Source organism: Salvia hispanica, chromosome 1, assembly GCF_029641045.1.
Source record: "Salvia hispanica isolate PSC_SH4W2 chromosome 1, Shi_PSC_v1, whole genome shotgun sequence".
NCBI classification, from domain to species: domain Eukaryota; kingdom Viridiplantae; phylum Streptophyta; class Magnoliopsida; order Lamiales; family Lamiaceae; genus Salvia; species Salvia hispanica.
Genome location: NC_142692.1, coordinates 58232404 through 58255408, shown reverse-complemented (window position 1 = coordinate 58255408; position 23005 = coordinate 58232404). Strand labels below are relative to the sequence as shown.

Genomic DNA, 23005 nt, shown 5'->3' with positions numbered 1-23005 from the left:
CAATACAATGCATATACAATGTCAATGCTAAATTGTGTTGACATATTTCAATTAATCGTATTGATATGTTTAATACACTATATTGACATTTTGATCTACAACCTAATTTTAGTAGTTTTTTCTCTTTTTAAATTTAAACAATAACAAAACAAAATTTTTATAGACCACTTGAATTTTACAAATTTTATGATTTTAAATTAATTGTAATTAGCAATTAAAGAATGAATTAGGAAGGGTTACATGAAATTATATTAATTGTAATTAGCAATTAAAGAATGAATTAGGAAGGGTTACATGAAATTATATTAATTGTAATTTTGGACATTTTTCACTTTATTTTTTTTTCTTTTTGCTTCTTTCTTCTTTTTCACTTTTGTTAATTCTTTCTTCTTCTTATTTTGTACTCCTTCCAAAAATATGAATGTGAAATATCATAAAATATCAATAGTGGTAAAATTGAAATACTCCTATATGATTGTGTTATTATTGTTTTTATATACCTATGAATCTAAAATCCTAAATGAACGAGTGATTATTGGATTAAGTCCTAAACTATTTTATTTGAACAAAAAATTGCCTTAAACTTTCATTATATCAATAAAATAATGAAAAAACCATTAAATCATATTAACAATAATATTATCATAAAAGTAAATATACAAAAGTGTTAATAATCATAACTAAAATCTATACATAAAAATTAAAAGGGCATGAATTAGTTGATAATTCACCTATTTATTGGACATCTTTTTTAATTAGGCTAATTATTGATTGAATATGCTTAATTGATTTGTGATTATAAATTTTAATATTAATTAATTTATTTCAATTTTATATTATGAGATTAAAAGGTAAAAAAGAAAAAAAGAAGAAATAATTAGAAAAAGAGAAACTAAAATTACAAAGAAGATACCCTAGTATTTAATATCATTTCAAGTACCCTTTGAATGAAACATATTAATGGATAGAGTGGACTACATAAATGGTACATGATCTTTCACTTTCGCATATAAATGATACATGAACTCTTATTTTATATCGTTTTTGGTATCTATAAATTACATTTTTGGTACCTGATGCAATTTTGACCCCAAAATGCCCTCTAAAAAATACATATTTCCATTTGTATCATTAAGGTTATTTTGGGCATAAAAAACTAAGTACCAAAAGTGATATTATAATTTCTTCACTCATTCTTCTCACTCTTTTTACTATTATTATTAATCAATATTAAAATTATTATTTTGATGTTATAAATTAATAATTAATTTATTTTTTAATATCATTCAAATATACTTAATTATAGTTATAGTTATAATTATATTTAATTATTGTAATAATATTATTGTTATAATACTAAAATTAGTTGTAATTAATAAATAATAATAGTATAATTATTTAAATTATGAATCACACAATATTATATAATAATAATAATAATTATTATTATTATTATTTTATATTAAATTAATAACTAATCAATATAATCTTAATAAAAATTTAAAATTATGAATTATATTCATAATGATATTAAGAGTTGAATATTTTTAGTTAGGTGTTTCAACCATAAAATGAGTATAAAACAATTCAATACAAAATATTTAATTGATTTAAATATTTTAAATAATTAATTTAATTAGGTATTTTGTTCTTGATTTATATTATGAATGCAATTAGATGTATGTATAAAACACTAAAAAGAAAGAAGAAAAAGAAGAGAAAAGAAAAGAGAGCAAACATAAACTAATGAGAAAAAGAAAGAAGAAAAGAAGATAAAATACTAAAAAGAAATTAGAAAATGAAGAAAAAGGAAAGAAGGAAAAACTAAAGAAGAAAAAAAGAAATAAGAAATGAAGAAAAAAATAATCACATGTTTGGTATACTATTTAATGGAAATTTCTAAAATTATCCTCCATAACAAAATAATCACAAATTTGGTACCTAGGGTTATTTTTGTTACTGGGTACCAAAAACGATATACAATAAAGATCAGGTAATATTTGCGTGCGAAAGTGAAAGATCAAATATCATTTATGTAGTTCACTCTAATGGATATATAATCGATGAACAATTCTGCCCTAACATTAAAGCACATTTTGAATCATTTGATATTTTCGGTTCAAATTGGTTGACTACATTTTATGGATGTATCCATTCATTTTAATACTATGCTAATATAAGTAAGAACAGAATGGTACATAAAATTAAATCTTATACTTTGCAATTCATGGATATGAGTTCTGTAAATACTGTTACCATTGACTCTGAAATAATATAGTATTAAAATGAATAATTTATTTCGAAAAATAAAAAATAATTATTAAAAGAGTTATAACATGAAAAGTTATTTAGCTTATTTTAAACTTTTTATAGAATTACAGTAAATAGTAAACAGAGTGGCTCTCTTTAATTAAAGTCATGTGTCAAACTCAAAGCTTTGAATTAATTAATGTTTCAAGAAAAACAGCCACGCGTTGACGAGAAATTTTATTAGTAATAAATTTCAAACATGTGATGAGTCCCCACGGTGAAAACATGTAGTCAAAAGGCGTCATATTTTGGAAGCTTCTTACTATTTCCTATGCGGAAAGAAGCCCTAATTAAATACTAGGACTTATTTTATACTATCACTAATTATTCAATTTCTCATAATTTTAGTAAATAAAAATTTATTCATTTGCTAGAAGACGTGGGTCGTTACTTGGGTCTGAATTTTTATTTTTTTTTGGGTAAAGTGGGTCTGATTTTTTAGTTGTTGTTTCATCGATTTTAGCAGCATTTGAAGTGTTGTTGGACCTACTTACCTAGTTTTTTATTTATAAGAAATCATTTAATTAATTTCTAAAATTAGTAGAGAAGGGATAATAACAATATAATGATATTCACGCACAAATTTAGTTATATTACAAAATATCGGGTTGCAACTTGAAAGTAGTAGCATATTCTAATGAGTTAAATTACAAAATATCTGATTGCAACTTGCATGTAATAGCATATTCTAATGAGCTAAATCATGTGTTAACTTTTTTGTGCCACGTTTACACAAACTTTAGTACTAATTCAATCAACAACAAACCTAGCAGCTATGTATTCAATATAACATGCGGTATTTTTGAAGAATATAAAATTCCAACAATCAAGTCACAACATCTTAATTCAAATAATATAAAGAACAAATTCCTTTTCTTTTCTCTATTTATGCTCCCTGCCTAGTACCTTCTAGTGGCAGTGGCGGATTTAGGGGGGGGCAGGAGGGAGGGGGCGGTCGCCCCTTCCCGGCCGTTCGGAGAGCCTAAACTTTCCCTTGAATCGAGCCGAAAATAGCATATCCGCCCCCTCCGTGGAGTGTAGAAATATACTTTGTTTTCAATAAATGGCATATAAAATGGAGTACTCTAATGGTTTGTGTGTTGATTTTTTCCTAAGAGGTCTAAGGATCAATCCTCAACAAGAGCATATTTTTTTCATTTTTTACTCTTTTAGTTTATCAATTCATATTTCTTTCTTATCATCAAAATAATACCTTTAAATACTTTATAAAATCTATTCATATTATTTAAATACTTTATAAAATCTATTCATATTTATTTCTTATCATCAAAATAATACCTTTAAATACTTTATAAAATCTAAACTTTTACTAATTTGCCTATATTTGCATGCTAATTCATGTTTATATTTTATTAACGAAGCTAGTGCTACTTAAATATTAATATAATATTATTTATTTAATTATTAAAAATATTAATAAATTAAATATTAAATATTTAAATATTAAATTTTCGCTCCCATCATTATCGAGGTCTGGATCCGCCACTGTCTAGTGGTGCTAAAGAAAAGTGAAATGTGAAAAAGGGAGAGGTCAAAATGTGTAGGTTAGGAAATATTCGCACCTAACACACACATGAATATTTGTTTAGTTGTTCATTCAAGTCAAAGCAAATCTCTGAAACAGAGGGGATTAATATATAAACCTCCAAATCTTTTTAGTAATTTAGTATATAACCCCCATCGCTGAAATGCCACGTGCAGGTGCAACATAAAACCGTTTTAACTGTATAGAGAAGTTTTGGTTATGTAGAAGATTTCCTTCAACGCCTTCACTATTTATTTGTCCAATACTTTTCACCCCCATAAATAGGAGCAGAGAAATCAGTGACCAAAAATTTATTTTTCTCTGGCATCAGTAGTCATTAATATATTTATACTCTTTTGTACTCACGGCATCCCATTAAAGATATCACACTGTATATGTAATTTTAAAAGGTTTTATTTTAGTTGTTAGGTAAAGAAAGAAAATATAATTTTTATATTTGTGAGAGGATTTAAAATAAAAATGAACATAGCATTTTTAATGGGACAAAGTAAAAAAGAAAAATGTGACATTTTTTATGCGAATATAAGGAAAGATAGAGGGAAAAAATAGAGATGATGGTATTTCAAAGGCAAGATCCCACAATGATCCTCGAAGTCGTTGCTGACTACCGGCTGTGGATGACATGCGTACTTTGGGATTGCCGGATCGAATAACGACATCAACGTCCTACAGTCATCGCCCCTCTTAAATTACCCGTGCCTAGGCGTGGGTCCGACCATTAGTTTCGTAACCAACGACAACCAGCATGATATGGGCTACTGTTTGGCTATGGAATATACCCCAGATAGCCCGCATTTGTGAAGACGATCAAATGCCCAACAGATCTAAAAAAAATTATTTTGCGCAACGATAAGAGGCTGCGTGGAAGGATGTGGAGCGGGCATTTGCTGTGCTCCAGTCGCGATGGGCTGCGGTGAATGGTCCGTCACGACTGTGGTACGACGACTGCATTGATGATGTCATGTATGCATGTTCATCATGCATAACATGATAGTCGAGAATGAAGTTCCAGAACTCACTGATTAGGCCAATGAAAATGGTGTTGGACCAAGCCACGGTGTGGCCACCGCCCCTGTACGCATGGGTATACCCAACGACGACGCCGAAAGGGTACAAGCATTTGCTACTATGCGACAGCAAGAAGCCCGTATTCGACTCCAGCGCGATATAGTCGAAGAGTTATGAACACGTAGGATTGCACATTGATATCGTTTGTATGTTCTTTGAATGGTTGTTTTAATCGTTGTATTTTTTTTACAAAAGTTGTAATACGACGAAGGTTTTCGAATTAGTACTATAAACTATGTTTTTTTCTCCAATTTAATTTCGTATTTGTTGGGCTAGGGTATTGGCTAGGGAATTATTTGTATTTGTTTATTTTTTTTAATTGTAGTACTCATTTTAAAAAAAAATTGTACTCCCTCCGTCCCACAAGAATATGCATTCTTTCCATTTTAGTCCGTCCCACAAGAATATGCACTTTCCACTTTTGGAAACTATTTTCTCTCTAATGAGGTGGGACATATTCTCCACTAACAATACTTTTATTACTTTTTCTCTCTACCTCTCTCTTATTTTATCAATTTTGCATTAAAACTCATGCCGAACCCAAAATGCATATTCTTTGGGGCGGATGAAGTAGTATGTTTTTAATTTTATTTTATTGAATTATGTTTGAACTTTCTCCATTTTTTTTTCAATCTATTTCGTATTTGTCATTTTAATTTGATGGTCTAGGCATTAGCTAGACTATTGCTAGGATATTGCTTGGTTAGGGATTGGCTAGGCTGTTGCTAGTCCATGATGATGTGGCAGAAGGAGTTTTGGTGAGACTATTGTTAAGCATTTGCAAATCCACAACCATTGTGGATGCTCTTAGAGCATCCGCAATGGAGGCTAGCTTACATTGCGGCCGACGAGAACAATTTAGGCTAGCCGATCGGCGAGCTCTAGCCGATTCGCGGGCGCTAGCCGCCATTGCAGACTCGAAATCGGCGAGCGACCGTCTAGAATTAATTTTTTTTAAAAAAAAATTCCGAAACTCATACGTGAATGGCGTGCGGCAACTGGGTGCGAATGTGTGGAAGTAGGAGGATTTTTTTATGTATTTTTTTAATTATGTACTCCCTCCGTCCCAGAAAAGTTGACACACTTTCCTTTTTAGTTTGTCCCACAAAAGATGTCACATTTCCCTTTTTGAAAAAAGTTCTCTCTCACATGAATATAAAAATTATATTTCCTCTCTCCATTTAACACACAAAACAAAACCTCCTAAAATCCCGTGTCATTTTCAAAGTATGCCAACTTCTCTGGGACGGAGAGAGTACTTTTTTTTAGGATGTAATTTTTTTTTTTAATTTAAATAAAATGATTGCATTTTTCCGTATCTGTGTCGTAAATTAATTCTGTATCTGCGTGATTGTAATTTATAATATGAATTTGTTATTTTGTTTATAGCGGCTAGTCCTAGTGCTAGTCCAGTTTCTAGTCCACTATTGTGTAATTGGGTGTCTTAGTGATGTGGTAGGTAGTTTCTAGTCCTGATGACGTGGCAGGAGGTGTCCAATTTCTAGCCCAAGAGCCATTGTGGATGCTCTTATGGGTTTAACACTTCATTCCAGTATGTTTTTACTTTTCGGGGGATGGCCAAAATGGTAAACGAGTCTATTTTTTCGGAAGTATATAATTTTCAGGAATAGGAGTATTTATTAAGTACTACCTCCGTCTACCAAAATTTGTGCCATTTTTCTATTTCCGTCCGTCCCCCAAAGTTCGTCCCATTTCACTTTTATCATTTTTGGTATTGGGCTTCATCTTCCACTAACTCATTCCTACTCACATTTTATTATAAAACTAATATATAAAAGTAGGACCCACAATCCACTTACTTTTTCAACTCAATTTTCATTACATTTCTTAAAACATGTGTCGGGTTAAAGTGGTACTCCCTCCGTTCCAAGGAAGATGACCCCTTTCTTGGACGGCACGGGATTTTATGCAATTTTATTTTGTGTATTAAGTGGAGAGAGTAAAGTAAGAGAGGGGGAATAAAGTAGAGATAAAGGGGTTTCCATTTTAAGCAATGAGTCATTTTGATTGGGACAAACCAAAAAGAAAAGTTGATCATCTTCAATGGGACGGAAGGAGTACAAATTTTGGTGGACGGATGTAGCAGAATTTAAACAAAATATATTTAGTGAATGAAATAAATGTACGTCAGTCATATATGTATATTTAAATATGACTATTTTTGTGGTTTAGCCGCCTCGGAACAGGCGGTTCCTACGCTGTTCCTGTTCCATCTTTTTCATGCCATAACTGGTCCACGTCCTAAAAATTCACGGTTTGTGGTTCTAGTTTTGAACCGTAACCGACTATTTCAATTTCAAAGTTAACCGCAGTATGGGCATCTCTAGTGGTGCCATCGAAAACCACTGATTCAATAAAAGATCCTTGGCGTTACAAAACCAAATAGACATTAAAAAAATGGGTAACGCCCAAAATGATACAACATTAAAATTTTAAAGCAAACACATAATATTCGTATCAAATCATCACTCAAAAGACTATTGTACATTTTATCTTTTCTGTGAGTTCTCATCATCTATACGGGAAACCTGCCTACAAACAAATTACAGAATCAACATATCCTAACAAAGCATCGACACCATCCTAACAAAACTTGTGTACTGGATTTCTTCCCATTAAACAAAGAATTTCACAACTCCACGACCCAAAATGTCAACAAAAAAATATGAATCAAAATTCAGACCTACCACTTCTTCTATATACCGCCCTGCAAACGTGTACGGAAATCCAAAGAAGCACAAACCAATTTCCCAATGAAAACGGTGATACTGTACGAAAGCAGTCCCTAAGCACAGCGTGATAAACTTCAAGGCCCAACAAGAAATCATCGCCTTAATAGATCCCCAGCAGAAAATGCATCCAATGATTGGAACATACTTGAGTCAATGACAAGAAGAGAAGATCAGAAGACAATGACTTGGCGAATCTTGGACGAAGGCATATAAGGAATACCCTCCACCACGAGGATCATTGCAGTTGATATTTGCACAGCTTATCCTTAACAGGTAGCTCCAAAGCAGACATGCATTGTTCCCATGCTCCATCCTTGAGCATCTGGCAACATTTCAAGTAATCAGTGATTCATTGATCATTCTCACTTTCTAAGTCAGGATTTAGCACTGAAGAATTATCAAGCATATCTTCTATCCAGCCATGGATACTGTCCAAATTCTCCTGACTAGCAGTATAATTGACTAAAGAGCACAAATTCAATTTCTAGATTGTTTTACGAAATTGCTGCATGATATTCACATCATTTTTTCCAACCAGTTGCGTTGAGGGTCATGCAATAATATCTCCATGTTATGACAAGACAAGTCCTCAGTCTTCAGTTTGGATCTAACCCTTATTATTTTGTCAGTGATATAACACTTGTAATGTTTTTAATTTTAAAACATATTTACATATCAATATCTTCTGATCAATACAGCATGGCAATTAGTCAACAAAAAGAAAGAAAAATACCGTAGGATAGGAATTGAAAATATTAATACAATATTACTTACTTGTTTATACCCATGCAACACCTGGCAGACTTCATTGTGTAGGTCCTCACTCCTTATTTCCTGGGAACATAGCATATCATAAAATAAGAAAAAAGACTTGTCGCATATTCCACACAAAGAAATTAGTGATGCTTCACTTACATGCCAACTTGCAATTGCCTTGCACATAAAGAGAAGATAATTTAAGGCCCCGGATGGATTTGCTCTAACCTGAAACCCATTGATATCATGTTGTCAAATCATGCTATAAAGGAAGTCACTATCTGAATACCAAGGGCAACATGAGAGCATAAACCTCTTACCATTGCACATAAACCTCTGAAAGCATCTTCCTTCTCTATGTCATCTCGTATCCTAATATTATTCCAGGGAAAAGATTTTTAACTAACATCGAAATGGAGAAAACTGGCAACAGATTTAAATATTCAACAATTTTTTTCCTACTTAGCACAGGAGATGTATTTCAATTTAATTCAGGAGACAGGCGAGTATTTCAATTTAAAAAACTGTGCCCCATAAAAAGGTGTGCCAAGCATGAAAGGAGATGTATTCTCTGCACTTTCCAGTGACTGATGTTCTAACTCATTTTGAAATACGCAATTGGCCTTTATGGCACCTTCTCTTGTAATGCAATAGATGCAATAAACTGATGCCTTAGCTACTCTTAATACATAGAATCGCCTAACAAGTCTCACTTTTTATGAAAATTGAAATGCTAAAGAGAACTTACATGGACAAAGCAATACACCATGACTGCATGAAATGCTCCATGTGTGGTGAGACAAGTTCTGGGCAAACCCATGCAAGCCTTCCAAGTGTAATGGCTGCATTCTCAATGAGTGATTTATTGAGGCCCTGAAATATCAGCATAAGCAGCATGAGAAAAGAAATTAGACAAGTTTAACCATAACATTATCACTGATTCCAATTTGCAGAAAACTAAAAACCGTATACGCTGGCCAACCAACTTGAGCATACTTCAGAGTCTCTTATGTGTGGATCACAAAAGTCAAAAGGAAATAATATTATATGACAAATTGGAAGTACAGAGGCAAACATAGTTTTGATACTATTTCCTACTACTGTGGCAGTTGTGCGCCACATTCTTCCTTGATGAACTACTTTGTAAACAATATTGAACAACATTAAGTATCTAGTATTAGTCTTCTAAATCATTCAATGGATTCCAAGCCACATGCCACATATAAAGCAAGCCTAGACTAAGTATCAGTCTTCTAAATCATTTGTAATGCAGACACAGAAATTAGATCTTGTTCCCAAGTAAGAGTAACAATGCAAGAACACATGACAGATTAGGTGAGAAGTTGATTTAGTAGGTATGATGGAAAATTGCTCATAATTGAAGAAGAAGCATGAACTACCTGAGAGGACGAATTTTAATATAAATCATAATCTCAATTCCTTTCAAGGAATAGAAAGTAAAGCCACCCACACACTAAAGGCAGAGTAAAATTTAAAGCACACATATTAAAAGTCCAACAAAAGAAAGAATCCAGGTGGTTACCTCAGGATGTTGAAGTACTAGGACCAAAGCTGATACCACAGTCAGAACTACTGGAGATATCTCTTTGCGAACCTGATGTTTAAATTCAACCAACAAATGTCAAACCTCATTTAACATACGAGGAGAGAATTATTTCTGCTTTTAAGATAATAGACTCCCCGTTTGCTATTCAGGGTGAATTGTTAAGAACAGGTTTGCACGCAAAGACAATGAGTAATAAAAACTAGAGGAACACTGAAGAACAACACATGCATAGCAGGGAAAGTTAAATCAGAAGGTTAATGACCTATATGAACGCAGAGTAAGTTCAAATAATTTATACATGCAGATACATGCTAGCGGAGGTACTTCCTATTGAACAGCAAAGTGTTGAACTGGAAGGCTTCATGGATCAACTTGCTGTCAATAGTTATCAGCAATCATTTAGCATTATTGTGAAGGCATTTCACAATTACTTCTTTTATCTGACAGCATAAGCATATGACATCCAGGAATGTTCATGAACAAATTAAGAGATTCTGCATTATACATACAGATTATAACATTTATCAATTTCTTACAATTCACAGATTATAAGGCTTGACACCAGGCAAGAAGGATAATACCTTTATTGCTAGTTCACCAATTGCCCAGCATGCATTGTTGGCTACAGATACCGTTTCCTTCAGCTTTGGGAGGTTCTGCTGAGAGTGAAAGGTAACTGAACCATTAGAAAGGAAGATCTAATACAACACAAGCCAATGAATCAGATAAATGATTCTACTTACCAATTGCTTAGCAGAAACATCAAGGAACTCAGCTAATCTTGGATGTAAATGAACAGGACAGACCTAATCACATCATCAAAGAAAACCCTGTTGAAAGGATGCCCCAGCTAGGGTAACTAGTTGGACCAAAGCAAAAAATGAATCTTTCTAAACTTACTCTAGCAAGGTCCCCCAGCAGCGCAAAAGCACTTTGTCTGACATCATAGGCATCATCCACACAGCATTGCAGCAGCAAATCTCGTAAATTACTTTGTGAAACCTTAGTCACAAAAACAGAGTAAAAATGATAAATAGGAAATTTTGAGACCCAAAAAAATAAAATATACAAGAACACAGATGGAATGAACTCATAAGCATAATTTTATGCTATTTCCAAGTTGCATCCAGAACTTGTTACTTAGCAAGTAAGAGTCAAAGTTTGCCAGCAGTATCACAGAGTTCAACAAAGAACTACTCAATGTAGTTACTGTTCAGTAAAATGCTTATGCAATAAGAAATCAATGGGAAGAATATAACACTGAACCACTAACATCACATAGTATCATTAATACGTAGGTTCTCTCCCATTTAACATTCAAAGTACCTCCAACTATATAAGGAACCAACATGACCAAATATAGTAGTCCAGTGCAAGGGGCGCCCCACAAAGAAGATTTCTCCAAGAATAAATTTGCAAAACAAGATGAGTACATGGTGCTGCATCACAACATTAGACATTATCGAGGAAAAAGAATTACCAAACTCTCAATGCCAGGACCAAGACCCTCAGTAAGTCCTGAGAGAAGATCCAAACAGCAAACTACGAACTCTTTATCATATGGTGTGCCAGCTGAAACAGGATTGGCCTGAATGGAAGACATGCAATTCTTAGTGTATTTCATAGCAAGAAGAAAAATGAGAAAAAAATCCAATAACCTCAAAGTATCAAGAGATTATGGGAATATTAATTAAATGTAAAAAAGTCAAGTTGATCCAGGGTATCCATTCTATCAAACTGAAATGCATCAGGCACATTCTAACTATTATATTTGAACATTTTTAAAGTGAAAGAACCAAATAGTTTAATCCCTTAGGCTCTACTGATGATTTATTTAAGTTCGGATCTCGTGCATAAAAAAAATAAAGCAGAAAGAAGTAACAAGTCCAACCAAACCACAACAACAGAATCAGGCTACAATTCAAGTAAATGCTAACTTACTAAGTAACATGATACTTGAGATAATAACTCAGTAAACAGCTAGAATACTAATTCAAACCTTGGCCAGTTGTTGAGTCTGGATGATGCTTATGCACCTCTGATACACTGGTTGAGCAAACTGCGAAAATCCAGTACCCAGTGCCTGAAAGAGACCATGCTACTCAGTTTCTCTTCCACTATCTTGTCTCAGATATATTCACAACATTCAACTCATATAGTTTAGCCCTATTTGCACAGCAACAAGTGAACATATTCAAACATATTATTGCAAAGAGACTACAATTTACCTGTGCTATTGATGTAAAGCATTCAAGGAGTGGGAAAAGATCTTTGTCAGAGTCTGAAAGCTGCTGCCACTTTGTAATCAGTGGGGGCATCAAGATTTCAAGGTATTTAGGCTGCAATAAATAAACATTTTTTGTCCTTACATTGCTGAACAAGGGGGAAGACTAGACGTGTTGAATACTCCCTCCGTCCCATAATAGATGTCACACTTGGGTGATGGCACGAGATTTTAGGAGATGTTTTATGTGAGAGAGGACTTTTTCCAAAAAAGGAAATGTGACATCTTTCATAGGACAAACTAAAAAGGAAAGTGTTCTACTTTGAGACAGAGGGAGTATATAGAAAACCAATACCGTTGAACAAAACATACTATAGTAAATTACCAAAAATATGTTTAGAACAAATTAGTCTCCCAAAATGGTGATGACCAAAGACATTCAGACAGAAATAATAACACAATTGAAGTGCGCAATTATGAACAGTGTAGACCTGATTCAGTTCGCCACCAACAGCATCTGCTAATGTCCCCAGAGCATCATATACAATTCTGAGATTCCTTCTCTGTAGACAAAGAGGCTTGTGAAAAAAGACAAGAAATAGAAAAGGGAGCAAAATGCGCAGTGGGAAAGTTACACATGTTTTGATTAATAAGAAATTTTTAAGCTTCTAACCGCATAACAGTGATAAAGAGCATTCAGAAGAGGAAAACAAACGTACCTGATATTTCCCAAAGGCCCACATTAAGTGTTGCAGAATGATGTCCAATCGTGGTACCAACTCTTCTGCAGCTTCCTGCAAATACAATAGGAAAAACATTAAATGAAGAAAGAAATAACTATGAATCAATCAGACCAATAATATGAATCCATTTACTAAAAGCTTCTTGAAAGACAAAGTTGGAAGAAGAGACCTCTTCAAGTGTTGCAAATGCCGAACAAGCAGCTTCTTGAACCCTCTTATTATCATCCACTAATCTTCGTAGTAAACCCGTCAAAACTTTGTCAAACTGATCATGACCTTCTTGATGAGCTCCCTACAACAATGAAAGGAAGGAGGGGGGTGAATGTAAACTCAATAATCTCATCACGGACACCAAGTGAGCATAGGACCAATAAAGATGAAACAAAAATCAAGAAAACAGGTTTAAAAAACAATAGACCACTGATAATCTGGAGCCAATCGACTGTAATTCTGTAACAGAAGGCTGAAGATATGATAATTGCATGGGTGTGTGATTAGATGAGCAAAGTGGAAAGCACAAGTGGCAATATATTTCCCCAACTTAAACAGAAATACCCAAAAGACTGTCCAATTCTGGGAAATGAGAGAGATTTCCCCAATATGAAAGCACACCAACTCAAAGATTCTTCTTAACTGCAGGTGGAAGGCAAGGAATTACATTAAATTACCTCAACAATATATTTGCTGAATCGTGATAGTGTCCAACAAGAGATGCTCCTTATCAGAGGATACTTGTCATCTAAGAGAGGAACAAGAAATGCAATAATCTGCAAAAGAATATAACACACATGAATCCAAGAAAATCAGATGACGAAAAGCTACAAAAGTATAATAATCTAGATTTAACTTCTGAATAGAACAAACTGATGAACCAAAAACACATTAAAGGAATCCGCTCCAAGAAAACAAAGTAGCAATACAACCAACCAGGATGATAATACACATTAAAGACCGATTAGGCAAGAGCTTTTATCACATGAGGAAATAGACAGATAGCCAGCTTGCATTGAAATTGGTATGACAAGGGGACGAGGAGGGTATAATTGAAATTACAAGGCGGATTAAAAAAAATAAACTTTCAAATATAGAAGAAGTAAAACACTGGCCACATGGCAATTTAGAACCCTTTCAGTGTAAGATTGGATATACTAGAACACCATTTGAGATTAATTTGATTCTATTACTAACTAAATGTAAGATCATCCTAACCAACTAATCCTGATAAAATGAAACTATACTCTTAAGAATCAAAGGGACGTGACTTCCATTCAAAACAGTACTTTTGTTATGCCTCACATCCCTAAAACCTCTTACAAATCAAAGGGGTGTTGGATAATTAAACTCCGTGTGGGAATGGTAATAACGTACATATGAGACCTGTGAACCAGAATGCTGAACCAATCCAGTTTTCTTCTAAGATCGTGATGCAGATTGCAAATTATTTCTACTAAACATAAATCTCGGTACTCTTATTTCTTCCCTCACAGTTCTAGCAACCAATTACCACCAGTGGTGTTAGGAGCATGGGGGACACTGGGGCGATGAGGTAAATATCCGGGCCTGGGGCGACGGGGTATGGCCCCACGAATGGGGGTGCACTAACACCTGAATTTTGTTTATATCTATGCTTTTACATACGGGATCATTCAATATATTATTTAAAAATTTTAAAAGATTAAATATGTCTAGATCTCTTTTCACCAATGGATGAATTCGAAAGTCACGCATGCAATTATATAGTAGAATTTTAAGAAACATAATGTAAATGAAACAAAATATAAAGGAAAGCAACTTGCCCAGGCTTTAAGTACTATCCAGCATATGCTGGCAGGGTAGTATTAACATGAAAGGGGGAATATATATGCTTTCAGATACTAAAAGGGGCTCCAACAAATGCAGCTTTATGTAAGCCAACAAACAACAAATAACTCTTGGTAGACAAAGCAATGAAGCATGACGAATACAGCAACATTAACAAAGTGCATGTTAAACCCAGGATAAGGAGAACAGAAATTACAGAACATATTGATAATCTAACAAGTCATAATGCACATATAGAAGTGTGTCACTAAAAATTACCTGAGACAAATGTGGATACAGGCCGTTAATACATCCCTCGCCTATTGCACCAAGGGCTAAAACAGCAGCTTCCCTATCTTTCCAGGCTTCATCACCAGTAGCAGACAACTTTGCCTGCAAAGAAGCCAACCACGATCTTTATCACCATTAGCTTCCCTGTGTGTCCTGTTAAGTGTTAATTACTGTTTTTTGAACCTTTCATGTCCAGAAACTCAAATATGTAACTGAGGTATTTTGTATCTCATGAACTTATTTAGTTTTATTCAATTAATGTGTTATTTAGTAATATCGTACTCCCTGTGTCCCATTAAAAATGAAACGTTTCCTAAAAATGAAAACAATATCATCTCTACTTTTTCATCCCTCTTACTTTACTCTCTCTTCAATAACTCACAAAACAACACAATAAAATCTTGTGGCGGAACATGTTTCATATTTAATGGGACAAGGGAGTATATCAATAAAAACGACTTCAAACTTGAACAGTGACATTTTCCATAATTAACATATCAAGTCAAGCATAAAACGTATCATGTACACCTGACAGGCTGACACTACAATGACCCTACTCTTTGAATAGTCAATTATTTTCCATGATATTAATATGTATCCAATATTAGTGTCAAACAAGTGTGAAGCTTTACATGCATTTGGACGACCAGCAATCAGGGCAATGCAGCATTCTTGAAAACCTCCAATATATAACCATTATTTAGCAAATGATTATGTTTAGTAAACTCCATCGGGATTTGAAATAAATATTTAAAAAAGAAATTAAAAATAAAAAATCTCAATGATATACACCCTGGGAGATTCTAACAATGATGAATCATGAAAGGGAAAGTAACTAAGAAAAATAAAAACAAGAATGGTTCAATCAACAAAAATCATCACCTGCACAATGGGCATCAAGGTGGGCAAGATCCTATCTCCAAACACATTGGACAGGAAGTCCAGAGCAGCTGCACTGCATTTACGTAAGTTCCATACATTTACGATATCATCATCCTGAAATTACAACAAAGAAAGCACTCACTTAAATATATTAAACAAAAGACTTGAAAGTGGAACAGTTAAAAATATGAAGAAATGATGCAGTACTAATGAATCTGTATTAGTATTGTTTAGAGCAGAAGGGTGAGCAACCCAATTCCAGTCCTATTGGTACTAAATGAGAGCAATCCCAGATTTTGAGCCAATTACATGAGCACTCCTAGGGTTATTTCCACATTTATTTTCCATAGTTGTCTTACTAGTTAGTAGTTGGATTAGCACGGGTGTGTCAGGCTGTGTTTGAAGGACAAAGCTCAACATTTGCATTTTTGGTTTCCTTCTTATTTAAGTATAGGGTTGTAGTCGTTTCTGATCATCTTATAGAACTTTGAGACTGCAGATTTGTTGGGAGGCTACACTGTGAAGATGCTTTCTTTTGCTTCAAGTTCATTCAAGCTCAGCACATTATTTTGATTCATTTCTTCTTTTATCTACTTTGTCCTTTAACGTTACCAATTTGGACCGACTTGCCCTTTCACCACATTCATTATCCAGACGCACAGCATCAAGGATTCGTGGCCTGTGATTGCACCCCACAAGGTAGTTCTGCAAAATCGATCAGTTGACCAGGAACGATCGTCTCGCGCAACTTATCCCCTCTGTTCTACATGACAGGCCTGGACAAGGCCCCAGAGCTGATTCTCCAAGACAATTCATGCATTCACCTACTGTTGCGGTTGTGGGAGACCAGCCTCTTCAGTAAGAGTTTCCACTTTTTAATGGTGATGATCTAATATCTATACCCAGTCTGGCCAAAAAGTATTTCTTCGTCCATCAGACTCCTGATGCTCCCAATTCTTCTCATTACTAATACTGCGGCTAGCCACTAGCCTTGATTGCGATGGATGGCATTTCCATACACCAGGGGTCAATGGGTGCTTTTCTGTCAGGCCAGGTATTGCTAGAGATGTGCCCATCCCGGACTTACTAGGTTAATATGGGTAGTTACCCCATGGTCCATGATCTCTACCACCAAAGAACCAATAAGAAATATCATAATTACCTCATCTTCCACATCCTCCGATCCATGAAAGCGAGATGCGTGAAAACGAGGCTTCAGATCCTGCATTAACTAATTTCTGAGGGACATGTATCATATCAAAATACTGTGACCAAATGAACTGTTAGGATTGCAATATAACCTGCTCCCTATCTGGAAGAGCTCCGTCCTCCTGCAAAAGGACAAGTAGTGAAGAGAAAACAAAGGGCAGTAATTTCAATAAATCAGTGAAATCGAGGGTTGAGACAATAATTACAAAATAAAAATAAAAATAAAAATAGAAATGAACCTCGGCCTCAACAATAGATTCATCATCATCCGAATATGCCATGTTTGAAAGCAAAATCTGTAAAAGTAGGGTAACATATTATGGAAAAAATTGGTAAAGTTATTAGATAGAGAGGAGTGCAATCAAGAAAGAATCATACTGGAAGAAGACGTGGTAAAAACTCTTGCAAGTTTTCAGGAGGCAGTTCAGCTTCACAATAGGCAGACCTGTCAAGCAAAAGCTAGCTACTTAACAACAAAGATAGATCTCAACATCCAAGAGTTCAAACCTAAGAGGAGATGAAAGACAGGGGAAAATAAGGAATATCAAATATAGCAGATGCATGGGAAACAAATGGAAGAACTCGAGTTCCTGTATTTATATGCATGAGAATATATACTGATAATGTTATAGCTAAAACCATTAACGTGATTTACTATGTGTTAAACACTACAGATAATGTTGTCATGCAGCAGATATAATGCCGGAAACTTAAGTAAAATATTTAGTCAATCACTCAATTGAACTTCAAAATCTTCAAAATCAATTATTAACTAAAACTTCATCCACCAGAGAGAATCCCCACAAGAAAGAAAGAGAGAAAAACAACCACATAGATTGTAAAGGTAGTCCAAAATTTAAATATACAATTCACTTCATCTTGCTTTTTCCCTTTCTAACCCTACATAAATACTGATTTACAATTAAGTAAAAGTAATCCAACAAAACATTAACCATCCATATTTAATGAAAACAAGAGCTTCAAAATATTGGATTCATGGTTGAAAGAAGTCTTATACAGCAATCATTAATCGAAGTTGCAGAATTTTTTACTTGTGATACAGAACTGTTAACTGAATAGCCCAATATTTCACGAAAATAAAGTGAAACTTGGTAATATATCAAAATCACAACAAACTTCATCACTTGAAGGCATATACGGTTTCTTAGTGGTCAGTACTGTATTATATATCTTGAGAGCAACTATTTACCAAAATTCACAGGCCTCTAGAGCCACTTCATCATCTTGGTCTTTGTTGACTACCAACATATACTCGATGACGTTCCTTAAATGTGGCTGCAATATATGTTTGAAATGGTATCAGGAACATTAGCAAAAATATTTAGGGTGAGTAACAGAGTCTGATAAGTAGATTATTAGGTCAAATTAACAAGGTAATAGCAAATAAGAATTGGATGATTGAGGACATTCGAAACTTTAAATACTTATATGCATTGAAATATATACAAATGAATTACACACCTCCAATGCAGCAGAACGAACTTCAATTAGCTGAACAAATGCAGCACACACCTGTCAAGCAATGAGTGGAAAACTCTAATTATTCAATATATATTACCTAAAAATTGGATAGCCTCGAAATAATGTATGACCTACCAACAAACCATATTGGCATATAATAGAGAAAAGGTTTTTTACCTCAACAAATCCTATGTTCAATTAATTTGAATAGGCACACAAGAAAAGAAAGACTATACATTTGAACATGAATTGCAAAAGTTTAAACATGCAACAGGCAGGCAATGACAGATCCCATCAGCTAAATTAAAACAAATGCATAAACAATTATAAACATTATACAAAACATAAAAGTGACATAACACTTGAACAACCTATGTCCGTTCAACTTTTATACCCCCTCCGTCCCACTTTAGGAGTCCCGGTTGAGTTCGACACGGATTTTAAGAAATACAAAGGAAAGTTGGTGAAAAAAGATAATGGAATGTGGGTCCTACTTTTATATATTAGTTTTATAATAAAATGTGAGTTGAAAAAGGTGAGTGGAATGTGGGGCCTATTACAAATTATGGAATATTCCAACCGGGACTCCTAAAGTGGGACACCCAAAGGTAGTAAACCGGGACTCCTAAAGTGGGACGGAGGGAGTACATCCTTTGGCACACATCCACAGGTCATTGGTCATTGATCATTGGCATCAAATCACACCAATTTAGAACCCTAAATAATTAAAGAATTCCTTACCAGCTTCCGCACCTCCGGAGTTGGGTCATTAGCAAGAAGAAACAAACCTTGCAAATATTTATCCATAGACACATGTAGAACCTGCAGATTGATCAGAACAGAATTTTATAACATTTGAAAAAGTAGCTAAACAGACACATAAGAAACTAATGTTTCCAAGTCCAATTGTGATGCACTTACAGTAGGCATTAGCATAACATACTGATTCACCGAACCCAAGGCAAGTTTTCGCAGTGTAGCATGCGGTGACTGGAATAGCTGTTTATGCACAAGTGATAAAAAAATATGAAACTCGATAATCATTGGTTAAGCTTTGGTAGACATACGAAAGGAGGGGCAGCAAGAAAAGCATATCGTACAAACCTGAAGGAATCTAGGAATAAAAGCATTAATGGGCCGTTCAGATAATGCAGAAATATCAGAATCAAGTACTTGGGGAACATCTTCACAAATCTGCATTGAATTGAAAGATATATTAGAGCATTCGTAATTGCAGAACTACATAATATGCTTCAGAATTCTTTTCTGAAAACAAGTTATAGAAAGGAAAGGTGGACATCTTGAATGGGACGGAGGGAGTAAAAAAAATATGAGCAGCTCTTTTTTCTTTCTCCGCGAGAAATATAATTTGAGAACAGACAAAGGAAACCAGCATGAACAGTATAACTACAACTGCAAAAGCTATCAGCAAAGAGAATCCCAACAAAATATCTTGTGTTACTCCTATGCATTGCATCTTATTGAGGCTAAGAGATACAGAATGGTACAGTGTGCTTATTCAGATAATCCAACAATGCAGAATGAACTTATGATAAAGAAAAATGATTTAAAAAATAAAAGTGAAACAAAGGAAACAATCTAGGATACTGAAATTCATAAATAGCCAGAAAAATCAAGGTATTATACCTTAGACAAAGCATCCATAGCACCTTCCATGTGATTGAAATCATTACTATCTAAACACTTTACAAGCGCATGTAGCAATTCAGGCCACTCAGCAACTCCCCCAATCTGAACAAAAGTACTAGTAATGGTCCCAGCTGTAGACCGAATTTGTTTATCAGCTGCTGCCACACAAGGTAACAACTCCGTCTTTATATATTGTTGGTTTGCATGCGGCATGGTTTTCAATGCACTTCTAAGGTTGTTTTTCAGTAGAAGGCCCGCTGCTTGCCTGACCTCAACCGAGATTCCCTGTTATATTACATTTACATATAATTAAATTGACTAAGACAGCACATGTTCAACACAAAAGGCTCACTGGACACCATTTATTAGTATAAGCAACTGGCCAACCAACATCATCAAGCCAAAAGTTCTCACAACCCACTAGTTACATAGTTCAAGCGACCACACCTATCCTGGCCAATCCAAATGTGGAGCTCACTTCATAGAAATTTGTTTGATTAAGCACTCGGTATCACCTTGAACACCTTCCATTTTCACAGTATTATCATGTCAGTTGAAAAGAAATGACTTGTACTACTGCATCTTCCAGTTAAACTTTCTGCTATTTTGTTTGACTTAGTAGCACAACTTGCTGAAAAGTTATTATGCTCATTCTAAATCCCCACCAGAATTTATCTAACTAACATAGAACATTACAACAGGTGAAATCTTAGCATTATCCAATAACAATCTGATAGAATTTCAAAACACGACCATATTTGCACAATCTGATACAACAATTCCCCCCCGAACTTAATCTGTTCCATTTTTAACTGAACCTAACAAGTAACAGCAGTCATTAAGACAATTCAGCCTCCAATCACCACAAAATTATAAGCAAAGTCAATGTTCAGAGTTAAGGCTCATATCAACCTCCGCTCGCGCGAAAATGAAGGAGAGATAATTATTGAAATCGGGGAACTGAGAATAGTGCTCTAGCTTCTGCCAAATCACCGATTTATCATCGGCGGTGGGAGCCACCTGCTGCTCTAGAAGCCCACAGATCTCCCTCAGTCCATCCTCCTGCGGCACCCACGCCACCGCTTCGCCACCGGATGCCATCCCTTACTACTTCAACGCAAAATTGAATCCCGCTTACCAAAGCAAAAGAGATTGAGACGATTTTCAGACAAGAAGTTGAGAGAGAAGAGAAGCAGAAGCAACGATGAATTTGAAGGCTCTGTTCCGAGGAAGAAGAAGAAGACAGAAATTTTTCAGAGAGAATTTGGGTTTTTTTGGGCTTTGAAAAGGCGGGATCCGATGCGGACAGGTGCAGAGAACCAATTAGGGAACTTGTAAATTTGAAAGTGGGCCCCGCAGCAAGTGGGCGGTGAATTGCGGGGAACAAAGAAACCATTCCCAGTTGGCTTACTTTTTCGAATCAATCAAATGGCAATGTTCTCATTTTTGCCACAAATCATAAACTAGTCATGTTTTCCCAAATAATCTATATGATCGAAAATTATAGTTATTTCATTTTTCCTGATTGAAAATTATACTAACTTCGTTCCATAGTAGTGAAGTATTTTGCTATTTTTGATAAGTTTCATAGCTAGAGTCATTTCCTTTTTAATAAAAATCAAAAATATTTCTTCTCACTTATTTTACCTACTTAATTCTATCATCTCTCTACCTTTTTCATTTTCTACTTTATTCTTCCTTTACTTAGAGCATCCATAATAGGATTATCCTAACAATAGCTCAGCCAAAAACTTCTCATGCCACATCATCATGCTCTTTTCACAGCCTAGCCCAGCAACAGCCCAGCCAATGCTCTAGCCCTACGAGAAAAAAGAAAACACAAAAAACAACAACAATGAAATGAATGGAAGAAAAAAACATAGAAAAAAATGAAATGGGAATAGGGTATTTTAGAAAAAAATTAAAAAATAATCGACTAACGCCTTTCGTCCACGTCTGACCTCTCGTCTGCCTCGCTCTCATCCTTGCCGCTAGCCGGTTGCAATAGTGGACTAGCCGCGCCAGCTAATCCACTATTGCGGATGTTCTTTACTCACTTAACACAATTTTTCTTAATTTTTATGTTGGAATTAATGGCTCCACTACTATGGAATGGAGGGTATATTTCATTTGGCCTAAATTAATTAAGTCTTTTAAATATGAGATTCAAGAAGTTGATATTTTTTAAGTAGGAAGAGAATAGTACAATATAAATCAAAATAAAATACTTCCGTCGTCTCCTAAAAATAAGACTTTGGAAATGACATAGATTTTAAAGCAAAATTGATAAAGTAAGAGAGAAGAAGAGAAAAAATGGGTAAAGTAAGAGATAGAAAGAGAAAAAGTAGTGAAATATTGTTAGTGGATTGTAAAGTCTATTTCCGAAAATGAGAAGTTTCTATTTTTAGGAAACGGAGCAAAAAGAAAAGTTTTTATTTTTGAGAAACGGAGGTAGTAAGAAACAAAATAAAGTATGAGAGCTAAAGAAATAAGTAAAGTAAGAGTGAATAAATTTTTTGCTAAAAAATGATGCAAGTAGTTTGGGATGGCCCAAAATAGTAGTATAGTTAATCAATTCATATTATGAATAAAAATTAATAATATTTTTGTTCCTAAGTTAATTGAATACATATTTCTTTTGAAATATTTCGAGTTAAATGAGTCATTTCCACTTTTAACGAACTCGCTTACTTTATTATCTTC

At 34.5% G+C, this 23005-nt stretch overlaps 1 protein-coding gene across 2 annotated transcripts; it reads right to left on the bottom strand.

The window, feature by feature from the left end:
- Positions 1-7355: 7355 nt before the first annotated feature.
- LOC125222400 (transportin-1-like) lies at positions 7356-21593 on the bottom strand. 2 transcript variants are annotated; one of them, XM_089067148.1, is made up of 29 exons: positions 21215-21593; positions 20300-20587; positions 19757-19846; positions 19574-19651; positions 19394-19474; positions 18653-18703; positions 18381-18466; positions 17549-17615; positions 17410-17466; positions 17263-17292; positions 17124-17183; positions 15962-16075; positions 15068-15181; positions 13657-13755; positions 13158-13280; positions 12965-13039; positions 12737-12808; positions 12250-12360; positions 12021-12104; positions 11502-11609; positions 10922-11023; positions 10765-10827; positions 10603-10680; positions 9998-10069; positions 9203-9327; positions 8775-8826; positions 8614-8682; positions 8473-8532; positions 7356-8020 (listed from the first exon to the last, which is right to left on the bottom strand). In XM_089067148.1, exons 1-29 carry the CDS (start codon positions 21401-21403, stop codon positions 7934-7936), a joined length of 2685 nt encoding a protein of 894 aa, XP_088923274.1. In that variant the 5' UTR covers positions 21404-21593; the 3' UTR covers positions 7356-7933. The 2 variants fall into 2 exon arrangements, with proteins under 2 accessions (XP_088923274.1, XP_088923275.1); XM_089067149.1 differs by having other exon boundaries at positions 10603-10677.
- Between the last annotated feature and the right edge of the window lie 1412 nt (positions 21594-23005).

What these genes read in the sequence shown, in the direction of transcription:
- LOC125222400 (XM_089067148.1), bottom strand. Translation starts at nt 21,403, where the DNA reads ATGGCATCCGGTGGCGAAGCGGTGGCGTGGGTGCCGCAGGAGGATGGA. An exon ending in TTCGTTCTGCTGCATTGGAG is followed by an intron (nt 18,467 to 18,652) that starts GTGTGTAATTCA and finishes CATATATTGCAG; the next exon opens with CCACATTTAAGGAACGTCAT. An exon ending in GCTTTACATCAATAGCACAG is followed by an intron (nt 12,105 to 12,249) that starts GTAAATTGTAGT and finishes GGTCTCTTTCAG; the next exon opens with GCACTGGGTACTGGATTTTC.